We start from the raw sequence: 17,824 nt of genomic DNA on the forward strand, positions 1-17,824 counted from the left end.
TGTGCTAGGCTGAACACTTTGGGGATCAAACCAAGCAGCACTCCTAGCCTGATATACTATCCTCCTACCCCTTAAACCTAAAGCACTGAACCTAGCCTGATACACTATCCACCAAACCCTTAAGTCCGATACACTATCCAGCTAACCCTTAGGTCTGATACACTCACCAGCTAACCCTTAGGTCTGATACACTATCCAGCTAACCCTTAGGTCTGATACACTATCCAGCTAACCCTTAGGTCCGATACACTATCCAGCTAACCCTTAGGTCTGATACACTATCCAGCTAACCCTTAAGTCTGATACACTATCCAGCTAACCCTTAGGTCTGATACACTATCCTCATACCCTTTAAGTCTGATACTTATATTTGTAGCCCAACATAACTCGCTAAAACCCAACTTATGTCGATACTGCGGTGAACAGAACCACGTCTCAGTGGGAAATTTAAACGGGGGGATGAACGCGGTCTTAATAATTTAAACCTGATTACGTCTTATCAACTCTTGTCTGCTAAGGACTCTCTCATTAGATCAATGAGCATGTGGGTCGTTTATCTTCGGTACGTTGCACCATCAGCGCACGAGGCTTGTTAGCTCCCATGTCCTCACGTGCACTGTTTTAATCTTCCTGCGTGCCCGGCGACATGCGGCGCGGGGAACCAATCGCAGGCCGGCGCATGAATCACGACCTCGCCGCTCTTCCTTCCATTCACTCCTGATTAAATATGTCAGTGACGAGGGCCGGGCTGATGAAGGGGACAGATTGCAAAGCGCTGAGCGGGACGAAGGGCTGTGGACCATCTTCAACCCCATCATCAGCATCATCTTCATCATCATCATAGGGGGGGGGGGGGGGGGGGATCTCCGGATCTCGACGGCTCCTTGGATGACGATAAGTGACGATTACGCCGAATCGCCGAGAGTGCGGTGAAGCCCTGTCCAGGAAACTCATTCACAATAATAGTTTGGATGGAGGGTCAACTAATGGCCATCCTCATTCTCCCACGCAGGAAGTCATCATTGCCGGTGTCTCAGCGAACGGGCCACCGAGAGACGGCCTCGAGGGAAGCCCGGCTGATTACAACTTCTAAGAGGACTTGGGGCTTTGCCGCACCTAACGACCGGAGTCCCTCGCAAAAGGACCTTCCTTCCGGGAGTGGCTAATGCCGACGGGTTCGCCGGTGCCCACGTGACGCCTCACAGAAAGGGGGGCCTTCTCAGTGCGTCGGTGCTTATGTTCCCTCTGGTGTCTCACCGCGGCCCTTCTGCCCAGAGTACAGCACCAGGTTGTCCCTCGTGGCCGAGGCGTTGTCGGCGAGGGTGAAGCGCAGCCGGATCTCGTAGAAGGCGCCGAGGCCCGGGACGGGGGAGTAGGCCAGGAAGGACGTGTGGCCCAGCGCGCCGCCGCCGCCGAACCTGGGCCGGGTTATGTTGATGGCTGCGAGGAGGACAAAGCGTTTGGTCAATCCGTGGCCAATCAAATCGACAAGCCGCGGTGCGGTCCGCCAATCGGACCACACACGACGGCGACACAAAGGAAACCCCGCAGAAAGACCAGGGGCTCACAGGGATACATTTGACGGGTAGAATCAAACACAGCAGATTACACCTGCGTTTGACAGCGCACTAATGGCGTTAGCGAGCACGTACAGGGATAACAAGCTCTGCGCTACTTAACGACAACGGTAATGGCGTTTGGGATTCAGGGTTTGTGCGTTGTGTTTTTTCTTCTTCTTTCTGGATAGATTGATGCAGTGTTGTGCGTGCACAGAGCTGTGAGGCTGCAGCATTGAGTCGTAGTTGCATTCCCACTCAATGGCTCGGTGCCCAGTAGCGCTAACGGTCACCAATAGATGGCGCTAGCGCCCCACGCTAGGGAACAGCCCAGAGCTGGTGCCATTCTGTTTTATGAATGCAATGAAAAGATGGCCTGCTTTTTCGAGTAGTCACCCCTGCATTCCCATTTTACTTTCATTAATAGCTCTTCAGAAAGAATTCTGGCACACATGCGCCTTCGTTACACCCCACCATCCCCCCGCATAATATGCACTAGAATAGCTAAATCATTCTCAAAGATGATCAATTTACACCGGTGGGCTTATGCATTCAGACTGCATCGGTGATTCAATAATGTATTCCTTGTCTCTCGCCTCGGCCCACTCAAAACACCTGATTTTACACCAGAGACCCAATGTAAACCCCCCCCCCCCCCCCCACACACACACACACACACACACACACACCGCCTCCTTCGCCCCTTCCCCACTCCACCCAGTTCATGATATCACAGTGTCGTGTTTTTACAGGGCAATCAAATCTCAAAACGCATAATGGGGGATGGCCGTATCACCAAGATAGCTTGCATACATTTTTTGTGCCCCCCCTCCTTCCTTTTCCGTTAGCCCCGGGCTACAGCTAAGTGGGATCCAACACACCCCTCTGTGTGTCTGCGTGCTGCTCTGTTTGCCTGTTGAATTATTAATAAAGCTTCGATTCTTTTTTCCCCACTCTTCTTCGTTTTTTTCTTCCTTCTTTTTTTCCCCCTGCTGCTGCTGTTAATACCCAGACTGGTCAGTGACCGGTCACCTCCTTACAACCAGCGGCTAGTCTGAGGCCGGGCATGTCGGAGCTCATCGGCATCGCGATGACGATCTCTCCTCGCCTCCGGGGTACCAAGTGGGCAGGCTTCTCCGCTGAGGCGGTAAGCCTTGGCAGGCGAGAGGTCTCGCCCACCTGAGCGCACCGCCGCGCCCCACGCAGTGGGTTCAACGCCGACGCACACAAACACACCACACACACCGGCTGTACCGAAACGTACCGACGCACACAGACACACAACACAGACCGGCAGTACCGAAACGTACCGACGCACACAAACACAACACACGCCGGCAGTGATTAATAGTGTTGAGACGTCGTGCGAGGGGGTCAACGCCACGGCGTTCTACCCCGGGCACCAAGGGGGGGGGGGGGCATTTGCGTCAGGGTGTACGTGGTTGAATTAGGCCGGTTGAGAACACGCCGACACGTATTAACAAGACGTTGAGGATGATGAACGAAGCTCGGGCGAGAGACGGCGACGGGCTCGTGTTTATTTCAAATGAAGAGTAGCAGTGTTGGCTCAAGGTCGCCTCGGACTTCGTGGGTTGGACGCTGTGAGACAACACGGACGAGTCCGTTTGGATGAGTGTTTCTATTTCACCATCGCCCAGCGAGTAGACTCACCGCTCCCAGACAGAGAGACTCAGCTCTCCAGCGAGCAGAACGCCAGAGGCCCAGAACATGGCTTGATATGTTTGTGTTGAGTAAGGACAGGGAAAGCAGGGAAAAACAACAGCTACATGAGAAACCATTAAGGGCGTTCAGATGATTTTATGGCGTCCCCAACTGCCAGCTGAATGGATGCCGCTATGCAAAGCGCACCAACAGTTCAGTTTATTGAAGCAAATTAGAATTAAAGAACAATTTGAGATTAATGAACGCACAAGGCAACAGTTTCCGTTGCGATATGTCGCCGTTATTGTCGCGTGTTTGAGACCATTTGCCGCTCGTTTAATAGCCTCTTTGGTTTCTGTTCTTTTTTTTTATAAGTAGGACATCGGGACCAAAGGGGGATGTAAAATATGGAAAAGAAAAAAGGAATTCTGGGTCACGTCTGGTGCTAAAGGGGAAGGAAGATTGAGGCAATTTCACAAGAAAATATGGATTCCATTTTTTTTTTTACCACCACAAGCAGTAAAAAAGAAAAAAAAAAGTCATTTTCCCACCAGAGTGACACATCTGCAGAAAACATCTTCACGTTCAAATGCACCAAAGCTTGGTTAAGTTAAGGAGACCTCGGCGCGGTAATCAATATTAACTCCGATCTTATCCGCCGTGATCGGGATCAGAAATGTGAATGTCAGCCAGGCCTTGTGTGACACTCGGAGATCAGAGTCTCCTCCACGAGGGCGTCTGGGGGGAGTCTGTCTGGGGGATTTGTCGCATGGCCACATCCCCCCCCCTCCCCCACTCTGCATATCCCCCCCCCCCACCCCCACACACACACACATCCTGCGTCACCACCCTGCTTTCCCGCTCTGTTGGCAGACACTACCAGGGAGGTCTTTGACGTCGCCCGGCGGTCCCTTTCGGCCTGACGGCGGGGACCCGTTCGTGCCGTTTGACCCGTCGCGCTTCAGAGACGAGGTTTTTTTGTTTCTTTCTCCAACGTGAATCTTTTAACCTAATCCATATTGAGTGTGACCGCGTTGATGCTGAGATCAAAGAGCCGCCGGAGGGACGAGGACGCTGTGTTTTATGCATCCGACAAAAGCACGGATTGAGCGGATTACCCAGAAGTCGATGCACCTCTGGCGTGATTTCCTGGAGGAGTTTCAAGCGGTTTCATTAACTGCTTTGAAGAACGGGGCCCTTCTTATCACAGCCATTAGGGCCGTGTCCTAACACCTTTTTGCATACATCCAAACCCTCGACGACAATCCCTACACCGCCTGGGCCCGGCCTAGCGCCGGATCAGTCCCGCTTAAACGCCGTTGAGTGGTCGCCCCGGTGGTCGGCGGCGGCGGCGGCGTGCGGCCCTACCTTCGTCGCACAGGAGGCCCCGTCTCCCGTAGGGACACAGGCACACGGCCCCCCCCTGGGGGGCCCGGGGGACGCAGGTGGCCCCGTGTCCGCAGGGGTCCCGCTGGCAGGCGCTGAACTGGCACAGCTCGCCGGTGAAGCGCGGCGGACACTCGCAGAACCAGTCCTCCGCGTCGCAGCTGAGAGACGGACGGGACAGACGGGAAGGCGGGAGGGAGGGACGGACGGACGGACAAGACAGACAAGACAGACGGACGGACGGACAAGACAGACCGAAGGACGGACGGACAGAAGAGAGGGACGGACAGGACAGACAAGACAGACGGACGGACGGACAAGACAGACGGACGGACGGACGGACGGACGGACAGAAGAGAGGGACGGACGGACAAGACGGACAAGACAGACAGACGATACGGACAAGACACAGGGATGGACAGACAGACAATACGGACAAGACAGACGGATGGACGGACGGACGGACAAGACAGACGGACAGATAGACAAGACGGACAAGACAGACGGATGGACAGACAGACAGACAGACAGTGAGACGGACGGACGACACAGACATGCAGATGGACAGACAGACAGACGTCGTTATTATAAAAGAAGCAATAGAGTAGGAGAACAAATTAGTTGACGTCACAGCACGTCGTATACAATTTACTCCCATTTGTGTTGCTTTTTGATAAATCAAATGTGGGCTGGCAGGGCCGTAGCAACCGTCAAAGGCAAAAAGGGACCGGATATCAACACAGAATAATGATAATCCAACAAAAGGACAAAACAGCTTCAGTGCATCGGCCTTGGAACAGCTCAAATACAGTCGACTGCTCTGACGCGCTGCAGAACGCAGGTGGCGAGATTCTCCCCGCCCGAGCCGAACTCAAGGCGAGCCGTCGCCGAGGAGATCAAATGTATTCACGAGGCCGACATGAAAGACGTAGCGGGAGAAATAAAAACGAGAGAGAACCAAAAATGCAGGAAAATAAACGCGCGCATTCCACATGTGTCTGCTTTATCTCCCCTGGCGACGAGTGAAGGTTTGGTGCACTCGCATTCAGAGGAACGTTCACTCTGGGATGGTCTGTGAAGCACCCAACCTTTTCCGACGGATGAAACCAGATGCAGAGAGCATTGGTGGGGATCTCAGAAAGCATCCATTAGTAATGGACTCTGAGAAGCCTCAGTGCAGGATGTAACCCGCTCCTCCAAAAAAAATCAACCGCCGTCTTGGAAATGAAATATTTACGCGCCGTCACTCGGGTTGAGGATCGTTAGTAATCACGACGAAGAGGTACAAAGATTCTCCGGGAACGCGGACGGTTCATATCTCTGTTGGTGTCTGTTGGTTCGTTAATGTGAACGATAAAGAGAAAAGTAAAAGGTTTGTTTAGGAGATGGAGAGAGACGCGCTTGATGTTGTTGCAGAGTCTACCTTTGGGTTGTCGAGTTCTAAAGATTAGTGTCTTCTAAAGGAGACACTAAAGAAGACCTTTAGATTTTTCTTCCATGACATTATATGAATAAATAAATACGTTAAGTTTTGTAAGTTGGGAAAAAACCGGAAGAACGAAGCGTGACACTGTTATGTAATGACAAATTTCATGTTTATAAACCCAGCGAATGCAAACCTACATGTTTATAGGTAGGTGCAGAGCAAGCATTTATAGCATGACGTTTGACATTGGCTAAATGATTGAGAGAGAGACTACATTTGTAATCTTATGAGTTACAGATAACATGATTAATAATTCACCGCTTATCTTGTGATTTCTCTGTCAGCTGGAACAATAAGCCCTGGAAGCCCATACATCTTTCCACATTATCCCCTGTAAGTTATTAACGGACTGTGTTTCCCTCTGAAGTGAAAGTGTCCGTGGGGCTGGTGATGAGGTCTTCCTAATAAACACTGTCGGTGTTGTAGAAGGTTCTCAGGCCGCAGCCTCTTCAGTTTGCATCGAGGGAGAAAGAAGGACAAACTGCTGCTTTATTCCCGACATGTGAGATCACCATTTAGTTGACCATTACGGGCTCCCAAGGTCTCTCTGATGCCACGGGGCGCTGGGAGGTATGAATCGGGGCTTGCTTTATGGCCCAGTTGAATTGGATTACCATGCTATTAAAGTTAAAGTCCCTTTCCCGGCCCCACACACACCGCGCAACAAAACACTCCTGATGAGGGGTTTGTTTTAGAGAGGAATGCTATTTTGTGTTTTCTCTACAGCAGCCTTACCCAAGCCATTGGTTTGGGTTTGAGTGTGTGGTTCGATTGGATCCTGAGCACAAATTGAAATTGTGTTTTGGGTCCCCAGATGAAAGAGTTTAGGAACCCCGGCTTTATAGGATACCGTAAAATAAAAGCTCTACACGTTAAATATAATTAATTTCATAAACGCGCCAATTAATAATCGCATGCCCTGTTGTTGGTCCAACCGGTCAACCCAAAGGTTCAAAAGGAGTTGCATGTTTTTTGTATATATTTTCTCGTCGGTACGTTGGTCTCAGCCGAGGTGAAGGGCACACAAAGTGAATACCAAAACAGAACCTTCTATTCCCGACAGGGGAGCTAAACGTGGAACGCAGACTTCATTCACCTTCTCCGTCTGGCAGGTTATATAAACACACACACACGCACGCACGCACGCACGCACACGAGCACAGCTCCAGCATTGATGTAACGCCGACTCCCTTGAGCGAATTATAATAAAATACAGTTTTATTAAATAAATGTTGCGGGAAAAGGGCGGTTAGTGTCTTCCCGTCTTCGCCTCAAGTCGCTGAGACAGAGCTAACAGAGCGTATGTTTAGACGAGCACTCGTGTATGAAGCCTGACCTGCTCTCTCTCTCTCTCACGCTCCCTCTTTGTCCGTACGGAACCACAGCCTCGCTTCTCCGTCGCACACACTTTAAGCGAGCGCTCCATCCCGACGACTGTGTACACTACGTCAGGGTCGTGATCCCTATAACGTAGCCTCGGTCGCGTTCGTTTCTACTCACAGAGTCGGCCATTTCTAGCAGCAGTTCGGCTCAGCGGAACGGTGTGTGTCGACGAGGGCCGGAGTCATGATTCAGGACCGTCGACACCTGAACGGCGGCCTCTTCTCCCCGTCTGGGTCGCAGGAGAGGCGCCGTGTTTGTGGGGCAGACGGTACACTAAATGTACCGCACTAATACTGGACATTCGATACTGGTTCGTGCACCGCATCTGTACACGTACACAGATGTGGTGTGGCAAACGTCAATGCCCTACGAGTGTAAATAAAGGTTTGAAATTGAAATGAAATATATATATATATATATAGCTTTATATACCCTGATTTAATTGAATTGTAATTCGTTGTTTGGTCTATTTGATCAGTATTTATTATAATTATTATATTATCATTATTATCTATTAGTACTTTATTACACCTATTCCACTCTCTTGTAATTAATTATTGTGTGTTGATCATTTATTATCAATGTACCGTCGAAGGGGTTTCACTGCTAGGCGGAAAGGTATGATTCTGTACGTGACGAATGCAACCTGACCTGGATCTATGACAAACATCGCTTGGCGGACGGATAAATAGGAGAGAATTGCCACTCCACACACTCAACGCAGGGAAATGTATGCTTTGAACGGGCTGCCTTCAGTGAGCCTATGGACCTTCATGTTCTGTTTACACGTGTGAGATTGTGTACGACCGACATGTTACAGGGCTGTGCCAATAGCTATGTTCAATGCATAAAAGCAATCTTTATAAATGCAAGACCTTAACGCCATAGCTGCATGTTGTCACCAGATATGCAGTTCCTTTGATTGGCCTTGTTTCTTACATAATGCTGTTAAACGTATATTGAAATCCATTTCGACAAGGGCTCTTTGTTAGAATGCCAAAAGATGGATTTTCTCCCTTAATAATATGCTTATTATTTTTAAGTGTGTCAAGGCAGAATGACAAACAGACACAAACACACGAGCGCTCAGACGGATCCTTTCTGATTAATCTTATCCTTCAGAAATCAAAGACGCATTGCAGCCAACAATGTAATGAGCAACATTCATAAGAATCCCTGTGTACTCTTCTGGGAAAACATGGAGTTGTTGTCTCATTTGAGTTTTGAAGTAAAAAATATGTTATTTATGAAATAAAAAAGATGTTTTCTAGAACCAAATATCTCAAAGTGCTCCATTAAATCAGCCACACACACAAGCCATGTATAAAAAAAAAAAATTTTTTTGCGTCTCGTTGTGTTCTGGCCATGGGTCAGCAGCTCGGTGTACATCTGCAGTGAGCCCAAAAGATCCATCAACTACCCGTGGTTCTCCAGCATAGCAGCCGGTCAGCGTGGCAGCAGTACCGGGCCTAGCTTCAGTCTTTCTCTGTGGTTGGCCCGCCCAGCCTTCATCTTGGTGAGAGGGTGTCTTCCCATTGTTCAGGGGGTAAGAGAGAAACGCTCCTCCACACGTTTAGGGAGTTTAATCGGCTAGGAAATCCGACGTTCCTGCTTTTGATAAACTAATGAGGACGTTTTATTTCAATGTAGCTCTTATCCGCAGCCAGTTGGCTAATGAGGTCTGTTAATTGATTCTGTCTGGTTTGCTTTACTTATTTAATAATTTCTTTAGCTTTAGGCATATTTAATTACCTCAGGTGAAGAGTGAAGAGTACATACATTTTTTCTAAACATTCCTAAAAAAGGGAAATTAATGGGAAGTGGTAAGGAACTTACCACTTCCCATTAATGTGTGTCTCTGAGTTATATGTTCTTTAATAGATAAAATATAATACAATAATTTAATTTATTCTCACAATTAATGTTACTTACCTACTTGAATAAAATGGTTAAATGAATAGATAATAAATTAATCAATAACAAGTTATAGATAATCAACAAATTTGAATGCGCTTTTATCCTTGCCAACAAGGAGACCTGAGTTTTATCCGGAAATTAGTTTTGAATGTATTAACCTAATAATCGAACACGTTGCACCTTTACCAGACATTTTCCTCCAAAGCCACTCACAGTGAATCTATTATTAAATCTTTTAGATAAAAGTCATTGACGATTAGGTTGGCATTAATCATCATGCTCAGGGATCTCTACGGCTAGACTGTGCACTCTGGGATTCAAACCCAAAACCTGTTGAACGGTACTCACACGACACCCTAGCCACTCGGCTATCACGGTTTTACGAATACCAATGAAACATTAATAGTATTACTGGTGAAACGTTGAGATAAAAAAACAAAAAGGCTGATACTAGGGGCTCACCCGACGCAGGTCCCCCCGTTACGACACGGACGGTGCTGACAGGCGGGAGGGTCGCAGTTCTGGACGTTCCTCCCCAGCGTTGCCTCGCGGGGCAGGAACACGGGACGGGCGTTGACCCGGAGCTCTCTGACGCAGCCCACCAACGGCCGGACCCCCCTGGCCTGGTGGGGGCCCTGGTGGGGGGGCAGGCCCCCCAGGAACACGGGTCCCATGGCCGCCTGCCGACCGCACAAAGATAAAGGGGGGTCTTTAAGACGAGTACCGGGGATTTATCTTTTGATTCACGGTGTCTGATATGAATTCCGAAATGCGTCCCATGTGTCGGATGAGTACCGTTTCTACCCAGTTTTCAATGTAAAGGAAAACAGTTTTGTTTTGTTTTTGGACTTATGTATTTGTGAATCACTAAATAATGCAGTGAATCAAAAGATAATTCAAAGCACAAACAGGCTGGACTCATATCTTGGATCATGCTATGAGCCAAAACTTAATTTTCCAACCAAAATGTTGTATCATAATAAAGTACAAACTTTAAAAACTATCTATCAAAGCATACCCCAGTTGTCACTGTCAATTTCCTCATTATCTCCGTTTCATGATTTCATGAAACACCAACATTTCTGTCCTATTCTGTCCTATTCTGAAATGCCTTTCAGCCTTTTAAGAAACTATACAAGGCCAACAACCTGGTTGTTTTGCAGCTTCTGACTATTATCCACCTTGAACTCATGAACTCAATGTGGCGGCGACAGAACACACAAGCTACATCACAGCCTTACTGTGGGATACCCCCCCCCCCCCCCCATTCACAAGTTCCCATCCAAATTCAATCTTCGAGTCGATATACAGATATACAACACGGTCGTAGCCATTTATGTGATGCGATGTTTTAAAACAGAGGCGAAACAAAGTGCAATTGAGCTATTGATCGGGTATCAATTGCGAATGCGTGCCGATACGATGACGTTACTCCGCTATGAGATCGTCTACGGTATCGACCCAGTCATTACCACGCGCCGCTAGACAAACAGCATCACGCAGACTCACGCAGATAAGTAAGATAAAGAACTTCAAATTAAATGTAGGAACATGAAAGGACATAAAAACCCCGGGAAGAATAGAAGCAAGATGTCCCTCATGTTAATAATTAGCATTATTGTTAGCATAGTTATCGATAGAGTCAGGGATGGGTTAGGGTTATTAAATAATGCATAAATGATACCCTCAAAAAAAAACTATTATCACAAGATCGTACATGTTCGTTTTGCATGCAGTCTAATCAATAGGATGACTTTGATTTGAGTCTAACATTTACCAGTGGGATTCTGTAGCCTTCCCACTGCTCTGGAGTAATTGCGCCCCCATCTGTGCACAGCCTTATTACGGCTTCGTTGCGGGCGTATGCATGGGCCTGATCCTATTAGCTGCCATTCATTGTGAAACACATTGAAAAGTTGCCAGGAAAGGACTAAAAATAGTGAAAATTGCTAGGTATGGGAAACACAGTGGTACCATCAAAACCCTGGCAGACATTTACGAAATGGGCGTATTTAGATCCGTCCTTCCTGGGATAACTTAGAAATTACAGCACCGAGCATTGTCCCGGGAAAACACTTTGCTGAGTAGTAAGTCCCAGATTCCTGGATAGCAGTCTTTTGAGTTTTTTAGGTCATTCATTGAGGAAAGACATTTTCACATTTTCATTTGTGCACGATTAGAAGCTGAAACGTAACGTCTACAGGACGTTTATCAGTATTTTTCCTTAAATAACCCTCCTTTCCTTCTAAATTAATTTGATGAGCAGGGGTAATTAGGCAGAATAAATACCCCGTGAACCGACTGCTTATTCTACCTTATGGACAATTTCACAACTGAGTCATAATCATCTGCCCCCTACCGCTGCGTTACAGAGAAGGACAAATCTCATTTGGCATTGATTTAAAAAAAGGCCATCTCTTAGGAAGGTTTTATATAAATATATTTACATTTAATCCACACATTTGATATTTTTTTCGGAAACACTTAACAAAGGCCTAATCTATTAAACATTATTACCGAATTACATGGATAAAAAAGAATTAAAATAATTAATAGTTCATGCAGAAATTAGCATTATTGTTAGCATAGGGGTTATCGATAGAGTCAGGGATAGGTTAGGGTTATTAAATAATGCATAAATGATTACCTCAGTTACCATGAATGAACACTATTGGTAAACATCAACACCATGAGTAAAGGATACTAGACTCTTTCATTAACTGAACTGTTAGTTAATGCTTAATACTGTATCTTTTTAATATAATTATACGGTAAGGGACATTGTATCAACAACTCTTACACACACAATGCCTCACTGAGCTGTCTTCACTTCAGCTGTCAAGGTGTTACTGGCTAATAACACATGTTTACATGTGAGATAACCACTCAGAATTGAGCCATTTATAGACTCGAGGGAGTCGTGAGGTGAATATTAATAGCGCGGTATAACAACAGAGAATAGGTGCAGTGGTGTTGATCAAATACTATACTGAAATGATAACGACGGAATGTAAATGAATTCATTCTCAGGGGCGGTGAGGGAAATATTCATAGCAACAGTAGATACAAAAAGACAATAAGTGCATTTGTGCCGTTGTCATAGGGAATATAAATGATGGGTACATTTACGATCAGTGGAAATTTAAGATTGATTGTCTCACGGGAGTATCGAATGAAATATTCATGGCAACCATGGAGAGTTACAGACAATTAGTGCAGGGGTGCTGATGTAATACTGTATCGTTTATGTCTATGTACGATATCACCAATCAGACACGACCCATTGATTCATGCACAGGAGTGCAGTGAATGAAACATTCACAGCGACAGCAGAAACGTATCGTCGGCAATACCGTACCTCGGATGTGGCCTCTGAGACGCGTTCCTCCAGATGTTTGGCTGTGGCGTTACCTACAGCGAGTTCTATTGTGCACACACCTCCCGGGCCTCCAACGGGCAGCTGGTATCTGTTCAAAGGAAGGCAGGAAGAAGAGAGAGGGAGAGATTGTTAGGAACGGCTTTTTCGGTAACGCAATCCACAATGTCGCCATGAATGATCCTCCTTCCTATTGTGCCGGGACTGTGGGGTGGCGGGTAGATTAGCTTCAGCGGAGGAATCCAGCGTTTGTTTCCTCAGCTTTCGGCTCAAACCCCCGAGAGGTGACAACACAAACGTGGGCTTGGGTGGGTGTAAGGGTCCCGCCGCTGGATTTAAATACCGAGTCCAGGAATAGAGGCGCAACCCATTGTGTTCCTGAGCGAAGCGGAAAACGTGGAGCAGAAATGTGCCGTCAAGTGGGGCCAAGGTTGGACGACTCGACGGGAACAGCATTCGAGACGGTTCCCGAATACATAAGCAGTTGTCGTCATAAAAATCACACAAACATTTTTCCGCTGTCCACGTATAATTACCTTCGAGGTGATGCAGTACAAGTCAAAACGAAACGAATGAGGCGCTCATTATGTCATTCAGGATTAATTCACGATAAAAAACCAAATGAGGGCACCCGACTAGAGCCCCGTTATAAACCTAACGAGGAGGGCCACACTTTTATCATTTGACCCCTCTGCGTCTCTCTGGGGACACACACAATTGCATTAGTCATTCAGGCTGCAGCCGTAATGTTAAGTAGCTGGTCTACTTGTGTCATAATCCAGCTTTGGTTGGAGTCAAGTGCTGCGATCCTGCACATACATCAGCGGAGGCCCAGCCAACATATATCGTCCTCTTTACCGGGACATATTTTATGCAAAAGGTTAAACAAGGCTGCCACACATGAAGCCTCGGTGCAAACAGTCCTAAAACAATGAAGCAGAAAACAGGACACGTTACAAGCTGCAAGCTTTTGTTCATCGATTTTTGTCCCCGATTTATCATTGTGATTTCAAAGAGATTGGCACACACACACACACACACGCGCGCACACACACACACACACACACGCACCCACAAGTGCCATTTGTTTCTCCCTGACCTCAATTTGGCCCCTGTGTATTCGGCACAGGGCTAATCACACGGCAGCAAATCAAGACCGTGTGCCGTTTGAAATTCATTGACTAGCTCATGGGCTCCTTTGTGATTGCCTGCCGCTTCTTGAATAGAAAAATCTACTTTAATGACCAGATGTAAGCAATCAGGGCAATCGCCCTCATGCTAATTTCAAACAGCCTTTTTTGGGCGCACCCCAGGTGGCAATCACAGGCACACAACCTCAGGTAGGAATAATTACAGGTTGGGAAGTTAGGAGGGAGAGCATGTTGGTAAACAAACTCATTGAAATAAAACAGACCCAAAGAAACTTCCAAGACAAGGGGAATCATTGCATACATATACATGTATGTATGTATGTATGTATGTATGTATGTATGTATGTATGTATGTATGTATGTATGTATGTATGTATGTATGTATGTATGTATGTATGTATGTATGTATGTATGTTTGGGGGTTAGGGGGGGGGGGGGGGGGGGGAAACAGTCTGAGCCTTATTCATGTTATTTAATCTGAGCAACAACTTGAAACTGTTTAGTGTTGCAATTGTTCATTGTTGCACATTAGATAATATATTTAGAAAAAAAAAAGTCTGAGCCAGTTATTTATTTTTATTTCTACATCTTTATATTTTTGAGCAGAATTCTAGCTTTGTATTGTCTAATGTTCCTATTGTAAAAAGCACAAAAGTGTGTTTTGAACAACTTGAAGCACATGTTATGAAGCACATATATGTTTAGCATTTTGATTTCTTACTGTGCTGAGAATGAACCGAACCGTGACCTCAAAACCGAGGTACGTACCGAACCGAGATTTTTGTGTACCGTTACACCCCTAATATATATACACACACACACATATATATATATATATATATATATATATATATATATATATATATATATATATATTAGAGCTGTCAGTTAAACGCGTTATTAACGGCGTTAACGCAAACCAAATCTAACGGCGTTAAATTTTTTATCGCGCGATTAACGCAATTATTTTATAAAAAAAAAAATATATATAAATTTTTTTTTTCTTTGGCTCAAAACAAAGAAGCAGTAGCCTGACTGCTATGTTCAAATGACATTTGTTCAAAGCAGTCGTTTAATTGCACTATAGGCTCTTTTTTTGTATCGTCCTGTTTTGATCAGTGTATATGCCAATGTTGTTATCAATAAAAAATCATTTGCACAAGGCAAGCCGATGCACTTCACCATGTTGATAAGAGAATTAAAATGAGAAGAATTATGGGACAAAAAAATCAAGGGATATTTAGCATAGAAAAATAATTTGCGATTAATCGCGATTAATTAGAGTTAACTATGACATTAATGCGATTAATCACGATTAAATATTTTAATCGCTTGACAGCTCTAATATATATATATATATATATATATATATATGTGTTTGCATTCATTTTCCCCTCCCCCTCCATATTCTTCCAGGCGTACTGGAAGAGTTTGCTAGCATCCAGCGTGATATGCTAATGCGGCGTTGCGTTCCCCTCCGAGAGACGGCGGGCCTGCCCACTAAGCAAACACGGTGATGGGCCGTGATGGGGGCTGAGGCGCGCAGGCCAGCCGTGGCTCTAACAGGCTCATTAGCATGGCTTCACTCGCAGCACGCTGGCTGCGGTATGGCAGGGCAAAGCAAAACGGCGTGGGTTTGTTGTTTTTAGTATTGTTGGTGTTATTGTAAGTAGTAGGAGCAGCATCGTAGTAGCAGAAGCCGTATCAGTAGCAGAAGGAGGAGTAGTACCTAGTTGTAGTAGTAGTGGTATTTGGAATAGGCTCATTGACATGGCTTTCAATCGCAGCAAGCCGACTGGGGTATGGCAGTGCAAAGCAAATGGCTTGGGTTTTGTTGTTTTTGGTATTGTTAGTAGTAGCAGCATCGTAGTAGCAGAAGCTGTATCAGCAGTAGTAGTAGTACTTGGAATAGGGGTATAGTAGTTGCCTTGAGCGTTGTAGTAAAAGTAGATCTAGTAGTTGTGGTAGTAGAAGTAGGGGTAGAAGGGGCGGTGGTAGTATAATTGAAATGGCGACCTTCCACCTCGCTCATCATCATAACAATGATCCCATTGCACCCGTAGCACAGTAGTGCTTAGATGTTAGCTTAGTGTGTGCTTGGATGTGTTTATGGGCGCTTGTGTGCACACACACACACACACAGATACACACGCACACACACACACACACACACACACACACACACACACACACACACACACACACACACACACACACACACACACACACACACACACACACACACACACACACACACACACACACACACACACACAAGAAAGGTGCTGTTTCTCTCTCCTCACCGGAAGAGCAGTGATGAAATAAACACTTTAAAATCACTCACAGAGCCCTCGTGGACTTTCACACAACAGATGAACACAACATGCTGCACACCAACAGAATATGACCACATCACTCTGCGCACAAACGCAATATAAACACAAAATGCTTTGCACAAACACAACAGTAACACAACAGACCCAAACACAATATGAACACAACACACAATATGGACACAACACACTACACACAAACACAATTATGAACACAACACACTGTACCCAAACAGTATGGACAAAACACACTACCACAATATGAACGCAACACAGTTCAGACAAACACAATATGGACACAACACACAGCACACAAACGAAATATGATGCTTCGATTTTCCAACAATTAAGCCCCCATCCCATCATTTCTGCAGTCCCTCATTTGGCTAATGCACTGCGCTTAAGTGATTTGTCATCGCTACATTTATAATGATGTGTGTGTGTGTGTGTGTGTGTGTGTGTGTGTGTGTGTGTGTGTGTGTGTGTGTGTGTGTGTGTGTGTGTGTGTGTGTGTGTGTGTGTCTGTGTGTGACTAAATTAGAACAATGTCAGTCTTTTCCCCAGGTCACTGTTCAAAGAGGGTGGAGACAAATAATATTCCTCCTTATTGTTTTCCTTAGACCTTAATTTGTTTTCTCTTTTGTATCTGTGATATTGTCACTTATTGTCAGAAAGGCCTATGAATGTCCGCATTTCTGAATGAATAAAACCTCAGCTGTGATTGCATTGATTTACAGACGAAGAAGAATCTACACATTGAACCTTGCAGTTAACACCAATTATATGCATAAAAATAACAATGGTAACCTGAACCCTGTTCCCATGGATGGCAGGAGCAGACAACGCTCCAAAAGAAAGGCTTGCTTTGTAAACTGGGTATAATTGGGAAATGGTTGGGGGCCTAGTTTCATTCACGCAGCACAGCAGGCCGGATAGCTCTCCAGCAACAGGCAGCTTGAAAGAGCCCAAATATCCCTGATAATCCAGAAGAAAAACACACACTTTGAATGGCAGAGGTGTTTAAAAGGACATGGAACGTATCAGAAGGCGCCGCGTGTCTTTAGCGACTGTTACATCTGCACAGGTTGTGGTGACGTCAATTCCTCACGTACATATTTGCCCTATCATGGGAATGATGCCCCACCACGGCTGGAGAAAGTCAATTCATTTTTGTCAGCCTGTGTTTAATCTTTATCACGAAGAAAATAGTCAGAAGCTGCAAAACAACCAGGTTTTTGGCATTGTATAGTTTCTTTCTTTTATCTGACACATGGAACACATTTTGAATTAATCTCAAACACTGTTGTTTACTATGCATCTTAATTAAAGAGATAATCTGTGATAATCAAAGTTGATAACTGTTCTGGCTTCAATCTGGTTCTCAGTTGAACATCCATTGCAACAACAATTGCATTGTTTCATTTCATTGAAAGAACTTCCTGATCTTCAATTAAACTTAAATCCAAGGGAAATATCAACGGTTGATAATATTTAAGGCGCTCACAAAGACTTTAGGACGGTTTAGCAGCTGCTCCAGTTAAGTATTTAGGAGTCTAAAAGGCCCTAACTAGGGA

General features: G+C 45.7%; 1 protein-coding gene across 1 annotated transcript in view; it reads right to left on the reverse strand.

Moving 5' to 3' along the window:
* Nucleotides 1–17,824, reverse strand: part of eys (eyes shut homolog) — a 117,861-nt gene that overhangs the window by 12,154 nt on the left and 87,883 nt on the right. Inside the window, 4 exon segments of the mRNA XM_060073813.1 lie at nucleotides 1,258–1,440; nucleotides 4,587–4,765; nucleotides 9,853–10,070; nucleotides 12,749–12,857. Of these exon segments, the coding sequence (XP_059929796.1) occupies nucleotides 1,258–1,440; nucleotides 4,587–4,765; nucleotides 9,853–10,070; nucleotides 12,749–12,857 (689 nt within the window).

Source organism: Gadus macrocephalus, chromosome 15 (genome assembly GCF_031168955.1).
Source record: "Gadus macrocephalus chromosome 15, ASM3116895v1".
In the NCBI taxonomy this organism is placed as follows: Eukaryota; Metazoa; Chordata; class Actinopteri; order Gadiformes; family Gadidae; genus Gadus; species Gadus macrocephalus.